Source organism: Athene noctua, chromosome 7 (genome assembly GCF_965140245.1).
Source record: "Athene noctua chromosome 7, bAthNoc1.hap1.1, whole genome shotgun sequence".
NCBI classification, from domain to species: domain Eukaryota; kingdom Metazoa; phylum Chordata; class Aves; order Strigiformes; family Strigidae; genus Athene; species Athene noctua.
In genome coordinates, this window is record NC_134043.1 from 11,136,925 (window position 1) to 11,158,957 (window position 22,033).

Genomic DNA, 22,033 nt, shown 5'->3' on the forward strand with positions numbered 1-22,033 from the left:
TCTTGTCCTTTTCTTTGAGAGCTGACACTCAGTTACTAACCCCGCGAATAAGCGCAATAAAGGACCAGTGTTACCAGTCATTTTTTGGTAAGAATTTTGAAAAATGAGACTGTCGTCTGCATATTGATCACTTTATTAAACTGTTAATTGATACACTTTCAATGTAAAACGTTCTATGTTGTTAATAGCTCATACAGGACTTATCAGGAGTTCAGCCTGCCAGTGAAGTAAGGAGGTTTCTGAATTCTCTATCCCATCCTCATGTATTTCATACTTTAAAATTATGCAATATTTAAGTCTTTTTCCACTTGAAATGGAGGACCATATTTCCCCATTTCCTGTAACGGATTTGGCCACACAATTCCCATTTCAGCAAAAGGAATGTTGGCGTTGCCCTGTGGAGCCCTCTTCAGCAGAGACCAGTGGTGCTGAAGCCACTCTTTCTGGTACCCAAGACAGCTTTGCTAGCTCTAGACTGAGATTTTTACAATATATTTATAATTACATTTTTTAATATATATTACTCTGATAAATGTGAAAGACATCACATTCCTCTAAAACACAGAGTGGAGACAGTTTTATAATGCAGTTTCCCCCCTTCCCCAAGCAATATGTCAGCGAATACATAGATTAAAAAACCCCACTTGTCTTCCTCTGCTATTTTGGAAAATCAGATAAAGCAATGCAAAAGTAGGTTACTCTTCCTTTTTGTTTGCCTTGTCTCAAAATAGGAGTCTTTCAAAAAGGGTATTAAAGCTTATAAAATGTGCCACTGTTCATTTCATAGATGGCTTTAACTCTGAAAAACATCAGGTATGTAAAGTTACCCGAGTACAGCTATAAGGTTTAAAAACTTTCATGTTTTGAAAATAAATGCCATTGGTAGCAAAATAAAAAAAAAACAAAAAACTGGCACATGAACCAGTTTGTGTTTAAAATTCAGAAGTAGGCAGAGATTTCTCTCTTCTGGAGTGTAAGATGTGTTGCTTAAGCTACAGCAGGATCAGGGTGTTAGTCTGCAGCCTGGAAAGATGCGGGGGGAGCTGCACTGGTGTCAGTCCAGTGGAGTTTCCCAGTGGAGTTAAAATGCATCCCAGTTTCAAATGCAATTTTACAGGATTTCTGTGCGTCTACAGCGGTCCTTTTCATGCATGTATAAAAAGTCAAGTATTATAGAGGGTTTTTCATTTTTGTTATGTCCTCAAAATAACAGCATTGCACAAGCTGAAGCCAAGTTGTGCATACATCCTCCTCGTCAGCCTCCAGTTCTGCCCTCTCCGCTAGTACCAACTAATGACTATGACTTGCTGAAAAATCCTGATGCTAACATAAATGTAGTTGGTTGTTCCATTTTTTTTTTCAGTATTTCAGTGGAATACAGCAAGTTTAACAAAGATCATGCTACTACTGAGGATTTCCAGTGTCCTGAATTTAAAACAAACAATCCACCTACCCCCCGCCCCTTCCTTCTCCTTCCCTCTACCAGTGAAACTGTTTTATTTATACATCTGCTGAGCACTCCTGTGTGTCACAGAAACAATACCTATTTTTCTGAAGAGGCTTATACTGAGAAACAAAATCAAGGAAGGACTAAATATCAAAAAATACATAGAAGTTATTTGTGTTTGAGGGAAATTATGGAAACCCAACATTTGCCCTGGTGATTGCATCTTCTTACTGTCAGACTTTCCTTTTTTCACTATAATTTTTCTGTTTGGATGAGTTCAGTTTTTCTGCATCTTGTGCTGTTCTGTAAGAAATGTTAGTAGGCAAAATGTTGAGGTTCACGTGTGCTAAATTACAAGAGGAACTGTTTTCAATCAGCTAGAAAGTAATTCTAGGGAAATGTCCGCATCACTAACTCAAATATTGTTAAATTTTACATTCGTTTCCTGTTCCTTGGGTATAATGTTGAAATTAAAGGCAGTTTTTTTACCCCCAGAATGAGGATACTGAAATACATTCTTTGTTGCTTTTACAGCAAGCACTATCACACAACCTGTTTCTCTATTTGCCATGGAGTGGACAGAAGTCCTGGGAAGATGAGAACGTAACCAGGTGAGAAGAGGGGATCTCTAAATGTGCTCTGGGTGGTTCTGCAGGCACGCGATGAAATCCTGGATCGATTGACCCTCGTAGCAGATCTTGTAGATGGTTGTAAATAATGGAAACCTAAAAGAAGCGCGTGGCAATGAAAATAGTTTTTAAAGTTTATATAGACATTTCTATTCCATTTCTAATTAAAAAAAAATCTTTAAAAAAATTACATTAAAAAGAAATTAGAAAAATTTTCTCTTTACAATGTAATTTTAACTTGGAGGTGCGTTTACAGGGAGACTATACAGGGCAATTAAGAGGAGCTAAGGGCAATTCTTGGGGGTGACGGCAGAGAAGAGCTGTTCTGAAGACAAAATTCCTATCCAGTATTTTTTACGTACAAAAAATCTTGAATTTTTTTCCTCCTGTGTGCAAAATGCATATATTATTTGCATTCATTACTCATATCTACAAGACTGAAAAGAATTAAAACGTCTAATGATTTTCTTTTCCTGGCTTAAAGGGTTCTTTCCCTTTTGCAAGCTATCTCAGTCGTTATGTGGTTAAAAAGTCCACTGAATGACTTGGAGCTGAGTTTGTATCTAAGTGCAATTATAGGATACTTATTAGATCAAGTTTTGATTTAAAGTTCACATCCTGTCGAAATGATCTTTTCTCATTCTTGAAAGATAATGGTACTCAAATCTTCTGTATCTGTTATAATTCTAATAGGGGTTTTAAGTATTCATTTAGTGGTGTTTGACCTGTTAATGTACAAGAGGGAATGAGATGGACAGAAGTTTAACTATTCTGTTGTGTAATCTGAGACAAAGGTTTCAAATTATAAATAATCCTACGTCATCCCAAGCAATTAGAAGTACTTTTTATCTCAGCATTATTTGTGGCACTAAAGCATTGATATCAGCACATATACCTATTCAAGGTGTATAAAAATTTTTTATTAGGAATATGATCCTTAATTTTATACTGAGATAATCTAGTTAATGTTTGTGCTGAGAGCAGTATTGCTGCAAGCTGTAACAGTGATATATCCGAGAACAAGAAACCCTTTGACCCATAGATCATGTTTGCAAGCTGACTCTGTGTACGGCCTTCAATCTTGTTTAGGGGGACGGGGATGTCTGGGTAGCTTCTCCAGATTGTTATTTCTTTTGTTTCCTACATGTCTGTGGCTTGTTTATTTTAACACCGTTCAGCTTTCATCACATTCTGCTTACCATGAGGAGTCAGACTAAACTGAGCTCTAATGGTGGCCCAAGATGTAGAAGGCAGTTGTTATGGAAACAAACAAGATAATTAAACACAGGTAACCTTATGTTTACCTAAACAATCTTTTGTTGTTGATTATGTTGTTTTCAAACAAAAGCACTTACTTATCGAGCATATTTTTCTGTTTCAGGATCTTGTGGACTTCGGCTGAGGTCTGAGGACCTTGCAGCTTTTGTCCATTCAGCATCTCGTTTTCCAGTTCCTCAATGGACTAGAAGAGAGGAGCGTGGTTACTTGGATCAGAGGGAATACTGCTGTGATACCAGCAGTTATCAAGAAGGTAAGCAGGTAAGGATGCCTTTGAAAAACACAGAAGGATTTCTTAATGTGTTAGTGTAGAATATTTCAAAAATCCTCCTTACTTTTCCTGTGCGTGCAAAGGCCTCTGCTACTTTCCTGTTGCGTCCCCCGTAGCAGGTGGTGATTAGATCAGCAACCCCACAGCTTTCCAAAAAAGTGGCTATTGAGACTGGTCCCCTGCAGAACATCTTGGCAAAGGCCACCATTTCCATAAGGCCCAAGCGTATAACTGCTGCCTTTGTATTATCGCCAAAATCCAGCCCATCGCAGAACCCAGCTCCCACTGCTACGATGTTCTGCAAACAGTTTAGTGTGGAACATAGAGGAGGAGAGGAAACGGTCAGGCAAGATGTGGTTCATCAGTGTGCACTGAGCTTTAAGAAAATCCTACAAATCTGTCTTCACCCCGTTCACCAGAAGAAGTTTCAAATTCCCACGGCCATGAGTTTATGTTATGAAGAAGGTAGACAGCTAATTACTGCTGAACAAAAGCAGTTGGGCTTCTAGAAGATTGTTATAAACTATCCTCTGTTATTCCCATGGGAAAAGATAAAAATTGTTTAATATAGTAATATTGCAATCACATACTGTGTATGCAATAATTAATGTTTTGGTTTTCTGCTAGTTCCAAGTTGGGGCTCTCTGTCCTTTCTGTTTTATTATTCAAAATATCCCACGCGGAGTCATGCCTTTCCAGGTTTTCTCTGTGGGTCTCTAATTTAAACAGTCATGGGTTCTATGCACTGCAGTAGATCAAATTTTGGTTTTGCCTGCAAAAATGGTCAGTAGAATTGCCCTTTTCTACAGCTCTAAACAAAATTCTCAGGATCCTAAATATCTTCATAGCTCCTCGCCATTGTCCTGCACGTCTCCCTTCCCACCTCCCAATTCCCAGCCCCTAAGTAAGTCCCTAGTGTAGTTCACTGTATATGGGTAATATGTCACCTAGTACTGCCATTGGAGCGTTTGCTTCAGACATGCATGTGCCCCAGTGCAGATTTTACTTTTTTTAGCAAAGGCAATGCTAAAGTAATGATTTTCAGAAAAGCACAGATTTCCCACAGAGCAGAAATAACCTCTCTCCCCTCTGTGCCTGCTCTCAGTTCGTCTGGCCAAAAGCAAAATCCGGGGGTATTTGGTTTTGTATGTAAAGAAACTTCTCTTTTTGTATGTAAGGTTAAACATGACCAATTCTTTCCTAGTCAGTAATCCCCTCTCCCCCAAGGAAAGGTGAATCATTGAAGAACAGATGACTGAATATATAAAAAAGTACCATGGATCACAGGCTGGAGTTGCTTTCAGCACATTTAAAAACAATCTCCAAATCTCACTCAAGTGCACTCTCATTGGAAACTTGGTGATTTTTGGTATTGCTCTGATCCAGTCTGGGATCTCGACACGGGCATCACTGAGCGCTGCACAGACATGCTGCCAACACAGAGCATCACTTCTCATGCAAACTTTCTAGCAGGTTACTACTTGAACTGTGGAAAGAAGTTATTAGGAGGGACTGCTGTATATAGTAAAAGTCTTTGTTCCCTGTGCTTGCAATGCGCAGACAAGAAAATAGAGTGGACTAAATTCTGCCCTCAGAAGCAGAGGTACTTCTGGTTAAATAAAGATAAAAATACAACTATTTTGAAATGCTTTGCCAGCAGTTATATTTTAAAGTAATTTTTCCCCTTTTAACAGATTGGAAAATTGTCACACGAACATCTTGTCTGTGCTCACTCATCATAATGTGGCAGGACTCATACTAGACCCTGTGGCTTAAGGAAGACTCAGGTGAGAGTAGAATTTGGCTCTAAAGACAACATTTTGGTTGAAAATCACTCACTTTTAATGCTCCACAAATCTCCACTGTATCAGAGTCAAGCACCACGGTAATTCTGAAATTGGGGGTCTGCATTAATTCTTTAAAGATCTCCCCTTGTTTTTCATTTTTGCATCCTGTGGGAAGGAAGGGTGAAAGTTAGAGCATTTTCGCAATGTTTCAGAGTACACACAATTAACTGAAACCTGAAATAAGGTCCCAGGGAACCCTTTACTGGGACCACAAAAACCTAAGTCGGTGTTGCTAAACAAGAGATCTGTGTGACAGCAGTTCCTGCTGTTGGAAGCCAGTGTTAAACATGTGCAAGTCCCAGGGCATTGACCACGCATTGCTGAATAACAGAAGAGCTTATAAGTAGATAGCCCCTAACGCAGCTTTCTGCCTGAGAAAGCTTGTATAACCACAAACCCTGCAAAAGATGGATCTGATCCTGCCAGCACCAACTTCCCTGAATATCACGCTGCCTCCCTGAATGGGCTCAGCGGGCGCTGCACCCACCACACCACTCAGGACCCATTGCGTGCCCCTGCTTCCTCCAGCCACCGGCAAAGTTAAACCACAGCTAGTGGCTTTAATTTGCTCTTTGCAATAGTTACCAATGGTGGTTTCACAGAACTTCTCATCAGCCACTTCTTTGGCTATGTTGGCCCCCATAAGCACACTGATTTCTATTTTCAGTTTCTCTCGAATGAGGTCAGATATGAGCTTCAGGCCATCAGGACCTTCATCGATCCCCTGAATAAAAGACAGTAATCAAAGCCAAGTTATTAGAACAGGAAAATGACAGCAGTAGAGCACTGGTAAAGCAGGTGTCCTATTGCCTGCAGCTCTCTGGTTTTAATTGGAAGGATTTGGGTCTTACATTCACTAGTATTAGCCATTAATACAAATGCTCTAGGTTTGTACTTTGATAACAGCAAATTTAAGGCAAGTTCAGCGAGAAGGTAGCAACGGTCAAGGTAACCCTGCAAGAGGCCCCATGTCCAGTACTGCTGTCCTGAGGCCTTCTTTGATGCTGTATCTTTCCTTTGTGTTAAATTCCTGTACTACAGAACAAGACTTCTGAATTAAGCCTACAGCAGTGGCTTTTCTGCAAGATCTAAGTATTAATCCGAGTGTTTAATTGTTATTAAGGAGTATACTGCACTGTCCTGGGTTTTTTTAAGCTCAAGAAAGAAGTAAATTTGCAGGAATTTCCTTCCTCTCCTACTCTCCTCTCCCCTGTGTACTGCTGCTTGTGAGATAATTTCTATAGGGAAAAAAAGGGCAGAAAAGAGCTGCTATTGCAGTCTGAAAACTTGAATTACATTTCTTTCATTATGATTTTAAATTGGATATTTCCTGTAATGCAATCAAAAGAAGAAGTGGTAGACTATATTGGTAGACTATATTCCTGTGCTTTGCCTCTGGCTTTTAGTTCGAGATTCTCTTAAAATATTAATTCTTTTTAAGATTATGATAATCTGGTACCTCTAACCTTAAAAAGAGATTCCTCAGTTCATGCCAGATTGAAGTTGTTTCAGTTCTGCAAATTCACTAATGTGCCATTTTAATGCTGCCAGGAACAGCTTTAGCATGTACTTGGAAGAGGCACTTCAACTCAGTGCTCTTTCCAGTTAAGAGTTAATTGGGGCTGTAGTCTGGTAAGTACTTTTTCTAGTAGCAGCACCAATTTATGTAGCCCTTCCTCTGCCCATTTTCACCTCCATGCTGGTCCAAGTGGGAACTGATCCAAGCTGAAGACAGTTACTCTGAAGCCTGGCTGCGTTGCCCCATCCTTTCCCCTCCACGGCCATGTGAGCAGCAGAAGGGCTGTCAGAGGCTGGGTAAGTTTTAACTCTTGCAGAAATAAGTGCTTGTGTTTATGCAGAGCTCCTACCCTTAAATTGAAGCTATTTATTTACTCTGTACAGATAGAGTCTTGTGGAGATGACAATTTACCTTGATCAGTGAAATTCCAAATGTCCCAGGTTTTATCTGGCCTGCAATCTGCTCACAGATTCGTCCAACAAATTGATGTGGCAGAACAAACACTAAAATATCTGCTCCATTTGCTGCTTCGACCACATCTGGTACAGCCACCTGGGACAAGAGTGACAACAGAAATGAGACCCAGGTAGGAGTCCTCACACGTTGCAAGATACCAATATGCCAAAGCCATTGAAGATATGCTACAAATGTCCATCAATTTTTCATAATTTTGCTTTTAACTTGCCTCCCATCCCAGGCCTGTGTGCATAATCTAGGGAATACGATTTGCTTTCTAAACTTGTACTGTCCTGGGAAGACCCTTTGCTGGTTCAGCTTCTTCAGGTAGTTCCTGAAGGTACTGAGCAACCCCATATGGTTCTGCTGGAATGAGTGGTTGCAGCAGGGAGCAGGGGAACGAAGCAGAGTGAGACAGAACCTTTTCTGGCAGTCTTTAGTTTCCATAGGTCACCATCTGAGAGCTATTCAGGAATGAACTATATCAAAAGGCAGACATTATTATATTTGGGGTGGGATGGGTTGTTTGTTTTAAATATATAGTAATGACCAATAGCTAGAAAAAATTTCCCAACATGCTTAATAAGTTATAAAGCTGTATCTTACAGCAAGCTATATCTTCTCCAAATGCTAGTGTTACTCAGAACAATTCAAGCCAGACTGCAGAGGCAACGGCAGGCAAATTTGAGCCTGCTGTCCCCAGCAGTTTACAGAGCAAACATCACCTTGGAGCACAGCCTGAGAGCAAGCGGGATTCCCGGCGGGAGAACCAGAACTGCTGCCAGCAAGGCTGATTTTCTGGGAAAATGGAAAGCGGGAGCAAAGGCTGGCAGTCCTGTACAGGCAGTGCTCCTCTCAAAAATGTTGCAGAGCAATGCAAGGAAAAAATCAGATTTTTTTTTTTTTTTTTTTTTTTTAGTTGCAGATGAAGGTATCAGGGTCCCTGAAGGCTTTACTGCAACCAGATGGTTTCTGCTGGTAAAGCCTCAGACTTTGCTATAGACAGGATGAAGCTGATCTCAAGTGATGATGACAAGCCTGTTGATCTGCTAGAGGGTTGTAAAAATAACAGTGACGAGTCAGTTGTAACCCAGGAGAGCTGTGTGCCAAGTTCAAACCATGGGAGTGCAAATATGCAGTTGCAGCATGAAATGGAGTACTAAATATAACCATCAGCAAGAAGACCCATCATGTTCAGTGTCTTAACTTCCTTTTACAACTGCAACTGTTCCAGAAACATGGCGCTACTTTCTTCAATTCACAAAGCAGTGGCATTTGGCAAAATCTTGTACAGCCAAAACCCTCACCTTGCTTGCTTCAGTAGCAGTAAATTATCCGAGCTGATTAATTTGAGTAGAGATGCATAACTTATTTAAATGTTCATGAAAATTAAATACCTTACCTTTTTGGTAGAATTTACAGCATTATTAATTATAGCAGTGTGTTGCTATCCTGAAATCACCCATGAGCCAATAGCTCATTATTCATCTCGTCAGCCACAGCTGTTAGCTGTGCTATTGTTTTCATTTTTAGAAGAAGGGAGAGCAGTAGCTTTCCCTTTTTATCCAGAAGATGCTGTGGGTTTAAAATATTTCAGCTCCATGTAGACAGATCTCTGCCTGCCATTTCTAGAGTTATGCTGATTTCTGCCAGAGAGGAGTACGGTGTGTTACCAGCACCCGACACAGTTGGGTGTTTGAGGTTGCGTGTGACATATGAGACAAGCAGAAGTCACAGAAGTGAGTTATATTTCAGTGAGTTATATGTCAATATTGGAATGAGTTAGGTGGCAAACCAGAATGAAGCAGTGAATTGCTTCCTAGTTTTAATTTTGACAGATGTTGTTTCCCTCATTAAAAAAAAAAAAAAAAAAAATCAGTTAAATTTTTTTTTTTTTAAACTTACCACATTTTTGGGTATCTTGTATCCAGGCAGATATTTAACATTTTCATGTTCCTGGTTGATTATTTCTGAGAGTTTTCTTCCATTGATGATCTCTTCAAATACCCACATCTTAACAGTAGGATCAAATCTGTTAGACTTCTGGACATTTTTGCCAATGATTCTTGCTATGGCTGATCCCCTTTAAAAAGAAAAAAATTGAAATAACTATTAGGAAACAAACAGTTTTATTGTGAATTAGAAATACAAGTTACTTTAAGCATAATAACTTACAAAAGGCCTGTGCTATAAAGGTGTTCAGGTGCTTGCTACCTTTATCAGGAAGCTTTATCCACTACCTTCATCAAAAACCTGTCACACCACAGAAAGTAGAACTAGAGAAAACATAACTGTAATAAGAGATGTGAAGTCAGACCAAAGATTGTAGAGTGGGAGTGTGATGTACCATCAACAGAACTAAAAATACAGTATCTGGAATTAGAATCTCTCTTACTCCTCAGATAATTTTTTTTTTTTTCTGAAGGCCAACAAATGTTAAATAATCCAGGTGGTAAAGTAGTGCTGAATGATCTTGCTGTGACAGTCTTTGTGCATCTCATCTAAAACAGATGCATCCCACTTTCCCACCAATAACCGAACAGTTGCAATAAAGATTTTATATGAACTAAATCCCCAGAAATTATTGTCTTAAAAAAAAAAACCAAAAACCCAACAAACAACAAAATCTTCAACCTGATGGTCTCTTTATTTATTGTTCTAATCATCACTGTAACCAGATCTGTAATGGTTGCATCCTGAGGCTATTTTAACTGTCCAGTTTACTCTTCTTCTGACATGCTGAGCATCTTTTAATCTCAGTTCAGACAATAATTTTATTTCCCCATCACCACTGCAGCCTTGCAAACATTCACTTATTTTCTTGGCAAGAGAGGATTAAAAACCCTGCAGAAAATATTGGAAGTATTGCTTAAAGTTCTTAAATTATAAGAGGGGTGTGTGTGATCATTTTTACTCCTCTCTTCTGTCTTTCAATTTTAATGCTACTTTAATCTTCCAAGCACTGGCCATTTTACTAACACAACCGAAAGAGGATCTCCAGCTGCAACGCTCTTGTCCTCTGGCCCACCTGTAACACACCTGCAATGAGAAGCATGAACAGAGTTTAGCTGTGGTATGTTTTCTGGAACTGATAAAGGTCTCAAGTATATCCAAGATGAAGTCCAGGTAGTCTGTGCTGTCAGGAGTTCAAAGGGAAACCACGTTGTAACTGGTTCTCCTTGGCTAAACCATATTTTTAATGTGACAGGTTTGCACAGGGCTGAATTGCTCAGTAAGTAATAAAAGAATAAGGGCTTCATCTTAATCTTTAATGATAAAGAAATCCTACAGAGATCAGGTTTCACTTGCTCAGTGTGACTATATGCTATATCCTGAGCTGCCATAATGCTTTGGGGGGGGGGGGTTGGTGTTGGTTTGGGGGACTTTTGTTGTTGTTGTGATTGTGTTTGTTTTTCTGTTGTGGTTTTGTTTTGTTTGTTTGTTTTTAAAGGGCAGATTGGTTTTGGTTCTTTAAAATATTTAGGGAAATGTTTTAGGGGTGAATATTTACTGTGAGTTCTGCTTTTTTGAAAGAAAGGCATGCAGTCATACTGTAAATTCATGTTATTTATAAAATTACTTATATTCTGGTTTTCTTGCCCTGCTCTCAAGAGAGCACAATCAAGGCTTTTGCTGAGGATGAATTATGGCTCCGCACAAGAAATGTGTGTTAATAAGAAAAATCTTTTTTTTTAATGGATAAACTTGACATCTAAATTCATTGGTCAGGTAGTGCTGGTGTCTCCAGCACAACCCAGATGATGAACTTAGACCTCAAGCCTATCCATAAAAGTAACTTTTCTAGCTATGTACCAAGTTCAAATGATTTTCTGTTTAAAGATGCAGACTCCAGCTCTAACCTCTGAAATCCTGAATGGGACTTGCAACTCTCAGCAGATAAATCTGATCTTCCAGCAGAGCTGTCATTACCACCATGCTTGGATGTTACCACCCAAGTATTGTCCTATTGACAAGATATCTGTGAAGGTATCTCAGACATAAAGGTAGCTCCATAAATAGCAGTATTTTTTTGGTTTCTCTTCAGATGAATGAAGATTTGGAGGAGAAAGGCTTTAACATTTAAGACATTGAGCAGTCATCAGGGAAAATAACGTCACAAAACCATCAAACAGTTTAAAACCTGATGCTTTGTTTTACTTAGTCCATTTAAAATTTGGTTACCACTGATCAGCCTTGGGAAGAAGAATTGCTTTGTTTGTGAAGGCAGTGTTCAGTAGACTACACAGACTTGGCAGAAGAGGGCTGCTTATGCAAACAAACCAAGGATGCTCACATATACTTTGCCATGGTTTTATTTTCTCCAAAACTCAATTCAGTGAAGATTAATAGAAGGCAGAGAACTCCATTTAGATAATTTTAAAAAATAAACGAAAACTGCCAATCAGGTTTTTTTCCCCTCAATTATGTTAATTCATGTTGGAAGTGATTTACATATTGCTAAGAAAAAGAAAGCTTTTATCTGGCGATTTTCTCTCAGTATAATGAGGAAGCTTTGATGTAGAATAACTCAAATAAGACCCATTATTTACATATGTGAATATGAAAGTGTTTGTGGGATACATCAGAACTGGTGAAAAATAGAGCCTAACGGACCCCATGAAGCAGTTAGTCCCTTCCCTAGGCAAAGCGCGGTCAAATATGCTGTTCTAATAGTTTTTTGGAGGAGGCCTTAAAGAGCTCAGCAGTTGTAGGTCTCTTACCTTTCCCAATGAGCCCATCCCAGGACTTTATCATCCTTAGCATTAGAAAGATCATTCTCATATTTAACCTAGGTCTTTCTTATGCAGTTTAAGCCTATTTCTACTCTAGAAGGGTGGAATACTGCTTTTATCCTTCAGATGCTTAAAGATGATACTGTCTTCCTCCAGACTCTTTCTTAGCCAACCACCCCAATTTTTTTAAATTATAGTATCGCTCAAGCAGGAAGGGACCCTAAGAGGTCTCCAAAGTGAGAACCACACTGAGTTCAGATGGGTTGTTCAGAGGTTTGTTCAGTCAAGTCTTGAAAAATCTCCAAGGACCACCTCCTCTCTGGGCAACCTGCCCCAATGCTTTATTATTCTCAGAAGGTTGTTTTTTTTTCTCCTCTCTTCACATATTGAGTCAGAACCTCCTCTGGTTCAATTTATGACCACTGTCTCTTGTTTTCCTTCTGTGCACCTCCATAAAAAGCCTGGCCATCTGTCCATGTTGCAGACAAGAATCTAGTTCAAGCTGGATCTTTGCTGAAGACTCTGCAGTCCAAACTAATGTAAGAAGGTTGGGATAACTTTTGGTTTCAGAAGGGCCAGGCAGTGAATTAAACTTCTATTTTTAAAAACAGGTAACTGAGCCATGATTAATGTAAACACAAACCCTCCTGCACCTGGCTGGCAACCACAAAGTACAGTGCAGCACTTCCCCTAACCACAGTCTCCTAGCAGTGTTGACTTAGTAAGTTCCTGTGACCTGCTGAACTTCTGCAGCTGATACGAGGTATTGCAACATGCTGCGTCACGTGTCAACCACGTTTCTGAGCTCCAGGAAAGACTCAAGAGCAGTGATCTGAACTGTCACCCAAATATTCTGGAGGAAAATAAGAAAAAAAATATTTGCCAAAGATAAACATTTTATTTCTATGTTGTGCTAAGACAACCTGTTCTGCCACAGAGGCTATGAATAGATGTGATTGATTTAAACATCAGAGCACAATGTTTAGCTCCTCCTCAAGGATTTTACAGCCTATGTATAAGGTGGGAAGCAAGAGATGGGCCCAGGCAGACAGGCAGTGTGAGTAAAGATAGTATTGAATGAGGTGGGGTCTCTGTATCTCTGTGGCATAACTCTTCCCAAGTTTGTAGGTACACGTGAAAAAAAGAAAACTTTCTCGAGTACAGATCTGAAGGAAGACAACTAAGTGGCTTTGGAGAATGTCTTATAGCAAGGGGATGGCCTGGGGAAAGGCAGGAGGCGCTTGCTTGAGGATGCAGCAAGAGGATGATGAAGGCTGTCACTGTGTGCTGACCAGAGGTAACAGCTGAGTCCCAGACGTGCAGCCGTGGCTGCTGAGGGGCTTGGAAGTCACAATGAGCTGGCTGCACAGGCTTGGATGCCTGTGGTTAGGGTGGGGGAGAAGAGGGTGGCAGGGGAGGGATGCAAGCACTGGAATGCCATGGTGATGTTACCATAAAAGCCGGCAGAGGAAGTCTCTAAGACTCATTTTGGAGCTTTAGAAAGCAGGTATTCTTTATTGCAGTGCTGGGCGCCACACGCAAGTAGTTTTGCAAAGGTGAGCGTGCTCCAAATCTGTAAGTGGCAGCTAATGTACAGTGAGATTATACATACTCGTAACTTTTCTGAGAAATGAGTTACATAGGCATTAGATTTCCTGGAACTGACCACAATATCTGCATCCTAATTACACATGCACATTCTTGCTGGGTGGTGGTCTCGAGGGGTCCCTGGTGGCCATTAGTAGTCTGCCTTGCTGAGCCTGCTGGTTGACCCCAGTGCTCACACGTGCTCACACAGGTCTGTTTAGGAGGTGTTGTGCAGCTGTGTTGTGTCTTGAGCTCGTTTGTTTTAATTTGTCCCGACCTTGTTCCTGTTATCTTCAAGAATAGGCCCCAACTATCTTGTTTATTACTGTATTATCTTCAAACCCCTTTCTTCTTCACAAAAGCACCAACCTTCAGCTGTGTCTGCACATTCTGGAAGCTACATTGACATTGACCTACTTTATTCTTAGTAAAAAAAATATTTAGCAAGATGAAGAGGAAAAAAAAACCTGCTATCGAGACATTTTGGCTTATGGTGAAAGTGGCAGTTGAGGAAACGCTGGTGCAGAAATGATGGAGCAGGACTGGGTCTGTCAGGGCCAGAGAAAGCCAGATGCATGATGAGGAGTTCCTGAAGAAGGCTCAGCTGTGCAGTTCCATGTGAAAGGCCATACCTGAGAGATGTGAGAGCCTGAGATCCAGAAGACCATGCATGTGGGGGCTTGGAAAGCAGTGGACTGGTTTGCAAGGCAGGAAGGCAAAGACTCATGCTTTAACTATGCTGCATTCTCAGCAGCTCATAAGCAACCACTCCCTCACCTATTGATTTTTTTGGGGCATTTGCTTCTACTTAGCTGTCAGATATTTTAAAAATCTTAAAGAGCTTGCCTCTTCTTGGACAAAAACAATTCACAGAACTGCCTGGAGGCTGGGTTTGCTAATCCCAAACGCATGCACATACATGTTGGTCTGTTTGTTTGTGCTCAGTTTACATATAGATTAAGAAAAGTAGGATGTAAAGTCCAGTGAGATAGGGTCTAACGACTTCAGCGGGGTCCGTCAGACCTGAGGAGCCCTGGAAAGCTGCACTTTTGTCCAGGCTAGGAAGGATTGAGCGGTAACAAACATATTCTTATGACCAGGAATAAACGAGGGACCTGAACGCAGTGCTTGTACAGGGCTGCGTCTGCACCAAGATGCCAGGCAGCGTGCCGAGGAGGGTGGAAGCGAAAGGTGCCGGTAAATCGGGGCTTTAAAGGACGCCTGTGCCGCGGTTCCCTCAGAGGAATACTACAAGCGGCACCACTGCTCTCCTCGCTACTCAGTGCTTACCCCTGCCCGCCCGGGCCCTGCCACGGGCACACACCCCACGGGCACACGGCTCCGGCCCTCCCCGGGCTCCCGCTGCCCCGGCACCGCGCTCGCGCCCCGCGGTGATGCCGGAGCGTCCCGGCTTTCCGCTCCTCGCCGCCCGGTGCATCGCCCAGCGACGACGGTCCCTGCCCCGGGAGCCCTGAGGCGGGACGAGATCGGGCCCGGGGCCGCGGTTTCAGGACCCTGGAGACCCTCCGGGACCCCCCCGGGCCCCGCCGCCCCCCGCCCCGGACCTGTTGCGGAGCCTCGGGGGGAGCCGGCCCGGGGCGCGGCCCGGCGGTGCCGCCCGCTGCGGGGGAGAGGAAGAGAACACAAGGGAGGAAAGGGAAAAGGGGAGAAAAAAAGGAGGAAAGAAATGGGGGAAAAAGGGAGGAGTGGGGAAGGTAGAGAGGCGGGGGGGCGGAGGGTGCCCCCCCGCGCTGCGGCACTCACCAGTTCCCCGAGCCGACGATGCAGACGCGGAGCGGCGACATGCTGCGGGCTGACACCCCCCCCGCCGCTGCTGCCGCCGGCGGCTCGGCTCGGCTCGGCTCGGCCCGGCTCGGCTCGGCTCGGCTCGGCCCGGCCCGGCCCGGCCCGCCTGCCAGCACCGCCCCTCGGGGCCCGGCCCCCGGCGCCTGCGGGAGGGACGGGCGTGAGCGGGCGGCGGCCCCGGCGGCAGTGCCAGCCCCCCCCCGGCTCCGCCTGCAGCCCCGGCGGCTCTTCTGCCCGGGTCGGTCCTTACCCCGAGGGGCTGCCCCACGGGGCGGTGGGGGTGGGATTCAGTGCCCTGGAGGGGCAGTGGGGAAAATGGTGCTTTTTTCGAAATTCACGGGGATAAGGACCTGCGTGGGGAAGGCGGCGGAGCCCGGCACTTCTCGTGGTGTGGGAGCTTCCTGCCCATCGGTAGCCCCGGGGGGCCTCTGCGGGGGGCTGAAGTGCCGGGGTTTGGGGGCAGTGACAAACACCCCGAGGTCCCGCCTGTCCTGTCAGACAGACGCGGAGTGGCTTCAGTTCTTCCGATAGGTGAGGAGCACACCAGGGAAGGGTTATGAGTGCGTTTGCAGAGCCAAATTCAGCTGATAAATCATGGACTATATCACAGTTCTTAATCTGGGACGTCAAATAAAAGTTCTCTGCAAGGAAGGACAAAATGCAGTGTCGTTCCTTTTCCCCTACATGGTCTAACCATGCACGACACCCTACAAATTCTCACATTTTACCCCTCAGCCCTTCACTACACCCTGTCTTCTCTTCAAAGCAGCCTTCTCTCTTGTTTTTGAGCCCAAGAGCTGCATTTGGTACCTTCCCTGTGCTTGCACTCGTGTTTCCCCTCGTCCTGCCTTGCCCAGGCTCCCCTCCCTGCCAGGGGCCGCGGGCTCAGTGGTGACCACATCTGCTGCCCTCGCACCGGAGCCTGGCTCAGTGGTTTTCTGACTCTGTGTGACAAGGACACCTGACCCCGCGATTCATAGAAGGAGGCTGGCTGCCAGCGTTTCAGAAGCCTGTGGGTGTTTCTGGAGGTGCACCTACGTTGAGCTCTCCTGCTGTCAGCTTCATCGGCTCAACTATTCGGTGTGTCCTGATGGCGGTGAGAGTGTTTGGGGACATTACAAACAAACTAGAGTAAAATCCTGCAAAATAATGTCTTGAAAAAATAACCAGGACATGTTGCTGAAAAGGAAGGTGTGACTGGGACCCTGGGCATGTGTGAAGCCTGATGAGGAACTCTGTGAGAAGAGGCATTACCCACATGCACAGTTGGAGCACAGCCAAGGCACAAGCTCCTTTCTCTGTTTCCAGGTGTGTTTCTTCCAGTCTCCTGCTTGTTCACCATGATTTGCTCTTTCCCTGGCTGTGTAGCTCCTCTGTGCCTCCTAGCTCTCTTCTCCCTTTAATTTATTCCCGCTCTGTGAAGAAGATCTGTGGTGGCGAGGAGGAGCCATCATTCTTTTTGCCCTGTTCAGTCCTCAAGAGTTTTCTGTGTGCTGCAAGATCCTCTGTCATGTCGAGTCCCCAGGCCCCAGGGGGAAGACACACTCACTGAAGCACTGGCTTCTGCAACTAATGCAGGCAAGCAAAGATATCCCTAGTCTATATAGGTATTGCAAACTGTAATGATTTCATCTAAATTAAGGTGGGAGCTTTTCATTACGAAGGGGAACTGTATCAGTTCAGTGGCCTCTGGACTAATGGATTTATGTGCCCTCCACATTCAGGTTGCACTGGGTGGATGCACAGAAGCTGGCAGGGATGAGGTTGGCAGGGGAGGAGCACTCAGATGGGTAACAGCTGCACTTGTGAAGAGCAGAGGACACTGCCTGGGACTGTGAGTGCACCCATTAGGTTATGTATCTGTGACTAACTGGCTGTGGAAGTAGGTAACTTGTGCTGCCGATGAACTGTCCTCTGCATTTGTGCAGTCACTGCTCCGTGGAGATGGATAGGAAAGACCGTTCACGCACAAAGGACTGTTCCCGGGCAGTCTGCAGGCAGTTTGACTCATCAGGTTTGGACATCAAGGCTCCCTCAGTGGCACTGTTGTACACGGACAAGAATGGCCCTGAGAAATGGGTCCTTTGTCAGATTCCAGAGCCCCGGAGCCATATAGCACACACGGACGGATGCTGGTGATTGTTTTATCAGGCAAGGAGAAGGATCTGTTCTTTCCCACAAAGGCACAAATGTTTGTTTTTCCCATAAGCCCACGAGCACTACCTCTTAGGTGTGAGTCATTAGTACATAACAGACAAAAAAGCTTGGTCTGCTTATCAGGGAGGATAAAGACAACCCTCTCAAGGCCATCCCCCTCCAAGCTCACCTGATCTTCTGCACCTAATGGGTCATGCACGTGTCAGCAGCCAGAGACTACGGAGCCGAACAGTTTTCCTCTGCCTAGCAGCTGCTGCAAAGGCAAAAACCTCACTGTCTGTGCTGCAAAGCCGATGGACACTTTTTTCTAAGCCAGGTGTGGCTCTTTCTATGGTGAAAATGAGGTCTTTGAACACCCCAAAAAATGTGACTGAGAAATGTTAAACTTGGCTGTTGCCAGGCAGAGGATGGGCAGGGAGGCGAGGTGGGGCTGTGTGCTCTGTAGAGAGGGATCTGAGGGCAAGGTAAAGGGCAGTACCCTCTGCTCTATGGCATAGATATAGCCATCGCATGCTTTGCTTCCTTGGCCACTGGTTGGTGATGTCTGGGCACCCTATACTACTGGGTGCATACCGAATGAGTATGGGGTAGGGCTGGTCCTCAGTTTTCGTTCCCTGTATGAGTCGGAGCTGGGCCTGGAAGAACACTCTCTGCCCAGTTCTTGCTTCTAGCTCACAGCCTTATGCTTCATCTTAAAATTGGTTAGGTTTTTTGCCCCAGCTTCTCCTGCTGAGGTGTTTGAGACCATTACTCCTCTCACATAGAGAGCCTTTCTCATTTCATATCCAGTTTATTCCCATATCCAATTTAGCACAAGCACTTATGTCCATATCGGTTGTAGCACAAATGCTGTCTATAAATGTGAATGATTCTTCTCCCCCTGGCGCTTGTTATCCTCCTCTGCCCACCTTAAACCCCAAATGTATTTACAGAGAGGAATGGGATCCCTTCTCACTGTTCATTTTGCCAAGCTCAGCAAGATATACTCTCTTATCTCCTCTTTTCTCTTCCTCTGATTATCCAGATGGTACTTCTCTGTACCTGTTCCAGCATGAATTCAGACTTGCTGAACACCAATAACCTGAATGAAGCCCTGAAATTTCAACAGAATTTCACCCGGTGCTTTGTATATATTTACTTATTGTTCCTGGAAATATGTGGCTTGCTACATCTAAGACTGCATTTACCTTTTTAATAACTACATCAGACATGTGGCTCTTCCTCAGCTTTTGTTCATAGCAGATAACTTTTAATTTACAGAAGAAATCTTAATCTTCCAGTGCATGTCCCTGCATTTTACACTGTTACATTTCATCCCATGTCTGTTACTAGGGCATAACATTCATAGCATTTTTCCTGTAGGATCTCCTCTCTATTGAAAATGTCTCCCAACTTTGTCGTTAGCAAATTTCATTACCCCACTTGTCATTTTTTGCTCCAAGCTAACTAAGGAAAATTTTCAGTAAGACCAATTCCTCCAGTACTATAACTTTTCTATCATCGGCCCCATCAGCAGTTTTCACTCCCAATACTATTCTGTTGACATTTTATAGTGTTTATGTTAATCCTCATCTTCTTGAGTTTAGCTAATAATTATCTTGGTAATACCAGACCAAATGCTTTACCAAAGTTCAGGTTGATAAGATTTATTAGATTTCCTTTGTCTGCAAATGCAATTATCTCAACAAAGAAAGATATTGGGTTAGTCTACATATAATATGCCTAGCTTGCACTTTAACCCATTTTCTGCTTCCCTCCACGTCTTTTGTTACTCATGGCTAACATTTGCTCTGAAAAGCTTATAGATTTCAGTGATGGAGATTATTCAGTCTTCAGAAGGGAAGGGTTAAGAGCTCTTGAGTTCTGTGGCTCTGCTACATGTGGTAATTTCCATATCCATGCCCTTTAGCCCATTAAGTGTGCTGACTCTGCTCTCTGGAGTTACATTTTCTTCCTTATGGAAACTGAAGCAATATATTCCTTTAGCTTTTAGGTATCTGCCCTGCTGTTATCGTTGGCGATGCTTTCCTTTGTTTCCTTTGTAATCATGCAGCTAATACCATTTTGCTCTTGTTTTACTTCCCTGTGCAGGTCTGATTTGTTTTGGTTTTGAGCTGTACCTTTAATTTTTGGATGTTCAAAAGATAGTTTTCTCTGTATATCACTTCCTTTTCCTTTTTTCACTTGGCTTTCTGCATATTCCTAAGATGTCCTGCACTGTCTGCATCACAGTTCACATCCTGTGTGGGCATATGGAGCTATGGGTAGTATTCTGTTTTATTTTGTCTGATAACTTTGGAGAGAAGTAAGATTCAGGAAGCCTCTTCTTCTGCCTTGTAACTACTTGGAAGCAAAGCAGAATGTGAATTTGCACTCCCTGGGGTGGTGACCAGACAGAATTGCTCCTCAGCTTCTCTAGGAACTCAGGCTTCAGAGTTTAGGGAAAGAGGAGCTGAAAACTGAGCTTTTTTTGTTGAATATTGTGGGCTGATGTCAGCAGGACTCAAACATTTAGTTTTTTCACCTGTGGAGCCATGGGTAGAATGAAGGTTGGGGTAGGTCTGGAGTTTAGAACAAGGGTTTCCAAGTTCAGCCTGGATGTGTGAGAGGAGCCTACCTGTTGTGAGTGTACACAGAAACCTTCCTCTGGCTGAGGTCTGCGGACGGTTAAAAACCTACCACTTTACCCAAACTGCAAGTGCCACACCTGACCGTCACCTTATGCTAGACAGCCTGCTGGATGGCATTAGCATAAAAATTATTTGTATATCACGGGCCTCTTCATTTTCCACTGGAAAATTTTTGCACAGTAGCTTTCCTTGAATTATATTCCAAATGGAAGATGTGCATGGTTTTAAATGTATATATAAATACTGAATTATTGTATGTTTAATCGCTTTTATTTATAGGTAGTAAATAATAACCATTTATAATGAGGTAGCATGTAATATGTCAAAGCAGCTCTTCCAGGATTTTAGGTACAAACAATTAATGTCAATTTATGTCCCTAAGAGCTGACAATGCAAATGACTTACAGCTTTACAGCTTCCACATGGACTTCTTGCAGTCTGCGTTTACTGACTCATGGGATCTAGAAAACAAATCAACAGTGTAGTTTTTACTCCACTCATTTTACTCGTTATGATCGGATTATATAGGAAGAACATTTTTTTCCCACATAAATTAGTTGTCCAAAAGGTATTTAGCAGAAAATGAGGCTAGATTTTAGCCCTATAGAAATCTATGTAATTCCAAGTAATTTAAGGAATTCAAGCAGAACAGACTGAGAGGCCAATTGTAAACCATCTGTACTCTTTAGGGCTTTCTGTAATCCAGCAGCGAAGGCTTTCAGGAGGCACAACAGGACTATAGCAGAACTGAAAAATACATTTGCCAGAAGAAAAACAGTACTAGTAACTTAGAGTTAATTTTCCATAAAATAGATGTCAAACCCCAGGCAACAGACCTACAAAGACTTTCCAGAATCCAAATACAGGCTTCAATGAGAAGGAAGGATGTCATCTGGAAATTATGAAGTGGATGAAGAATTGGTTAGTGTGCAGATACAAGTAGGAGATCTGGTAATGAGAACATTCAGTATCAGTATCCCACAAGCAGAGTTTATCTAGAAACACGGCAGTCAAATTATGACGGACAGGTTTGCCTACAAAAAGTGCTTTGGCTTAGTTTCCAAACTGATCTTGTTATGATACACCTGGAAATGGCATTTGACTGAGATAAAAAGCAGATAAACATGATAATGGGGATCTACAGCAGATGGAAAGATACTCATGTTGCCATAGAAACCATGCAGGATAAGTGTGTAGGAGTAAAGCATGGCACAGAAAAGCTTCTAGGAGAAGGGGCTAGTGACTGAAGAACTGAATTCACTCAGCAGCTGCTAAGGTTAGTTGAGACTGACAAAAACACATTTGCTCTTCAGGAAATTGAGAATCATGGAGGAAAGGGGTCCTAATGGAGAGCTGCAGAACAGCTGAAGGCAGCAATGTCATGTGATGCCATAGGGTGTGGCAGAAAAAGTCTTTCAAGAAAAGCTGAAGATGGCCATGGGATTGATGAAAAAACTGGGAAGCCCCTCAACTACAACCACAGCAGGTGCTCCCCTTGTGTCTGCTGAGCACACATGGGACCCAGGCCAGTGGTAAGGGGATGTGCTTTCTGTGGCCTCCTCTTGCCTCCCTGCAGCAAGTCAGTATGTGCTGGGGAGGTGAGCCAGCCCAGCTCATTTGGTACCCGCTCACTTTCTCCATGTGGACAATCTGTTAGGTGGTCCCACAGTGCT

At 43.2% G+C, this 22,033-nt stretch overlaps 1 protein-coding gene across 2 annotated transcripts; it reads right to left on the reverse strand.

The window, feature by feature from the left end:
- Nucleotides 1-9: 9 nt before the first annotated feature.
- On the reverse strand, nt 10-15,654 carry LOC141962299 (glycerol-3-phosphate dehydrogenase [NAD(+)], cytoplasmic-like). Of its 2 annotated transcripts, none has more exons than XM_074910263.1 (8): nt 15,532-15,654; nt 9,358-9,530; nt 7,403-7,479; nt 6,058-6,196; nt 5,465-5,577; nt 3,690-3,923; nt 3,432-3,538; nt 10-2,172 (listed from the first exon to the last, which is right to left on the reverse strand). In XM_074910263.1, exons 1-8 carry the CDS (start codon nt 15,570-15,572, stop codon nt 2,076-2,078), a joined length of 981 nt encoding a protein of 326 aa, XP_074766364.1. In that variant the 5' UTR covers nt 15,573-15,654; the 3' UTR covers nt 10-2,075. The 2 variants fall into 2 exon arrangements, with proteins under 2 accessions (XP_074766364.1, XP_074766363.1); XM_074910262.1 differs by having other exon boundaries at nt 13-2,172; nt 7,403-7,543; nt 9,353-9,530.
- Between the last annotated feature and the right edge of the window lie 6,379 nt (nt 15,655-22,033).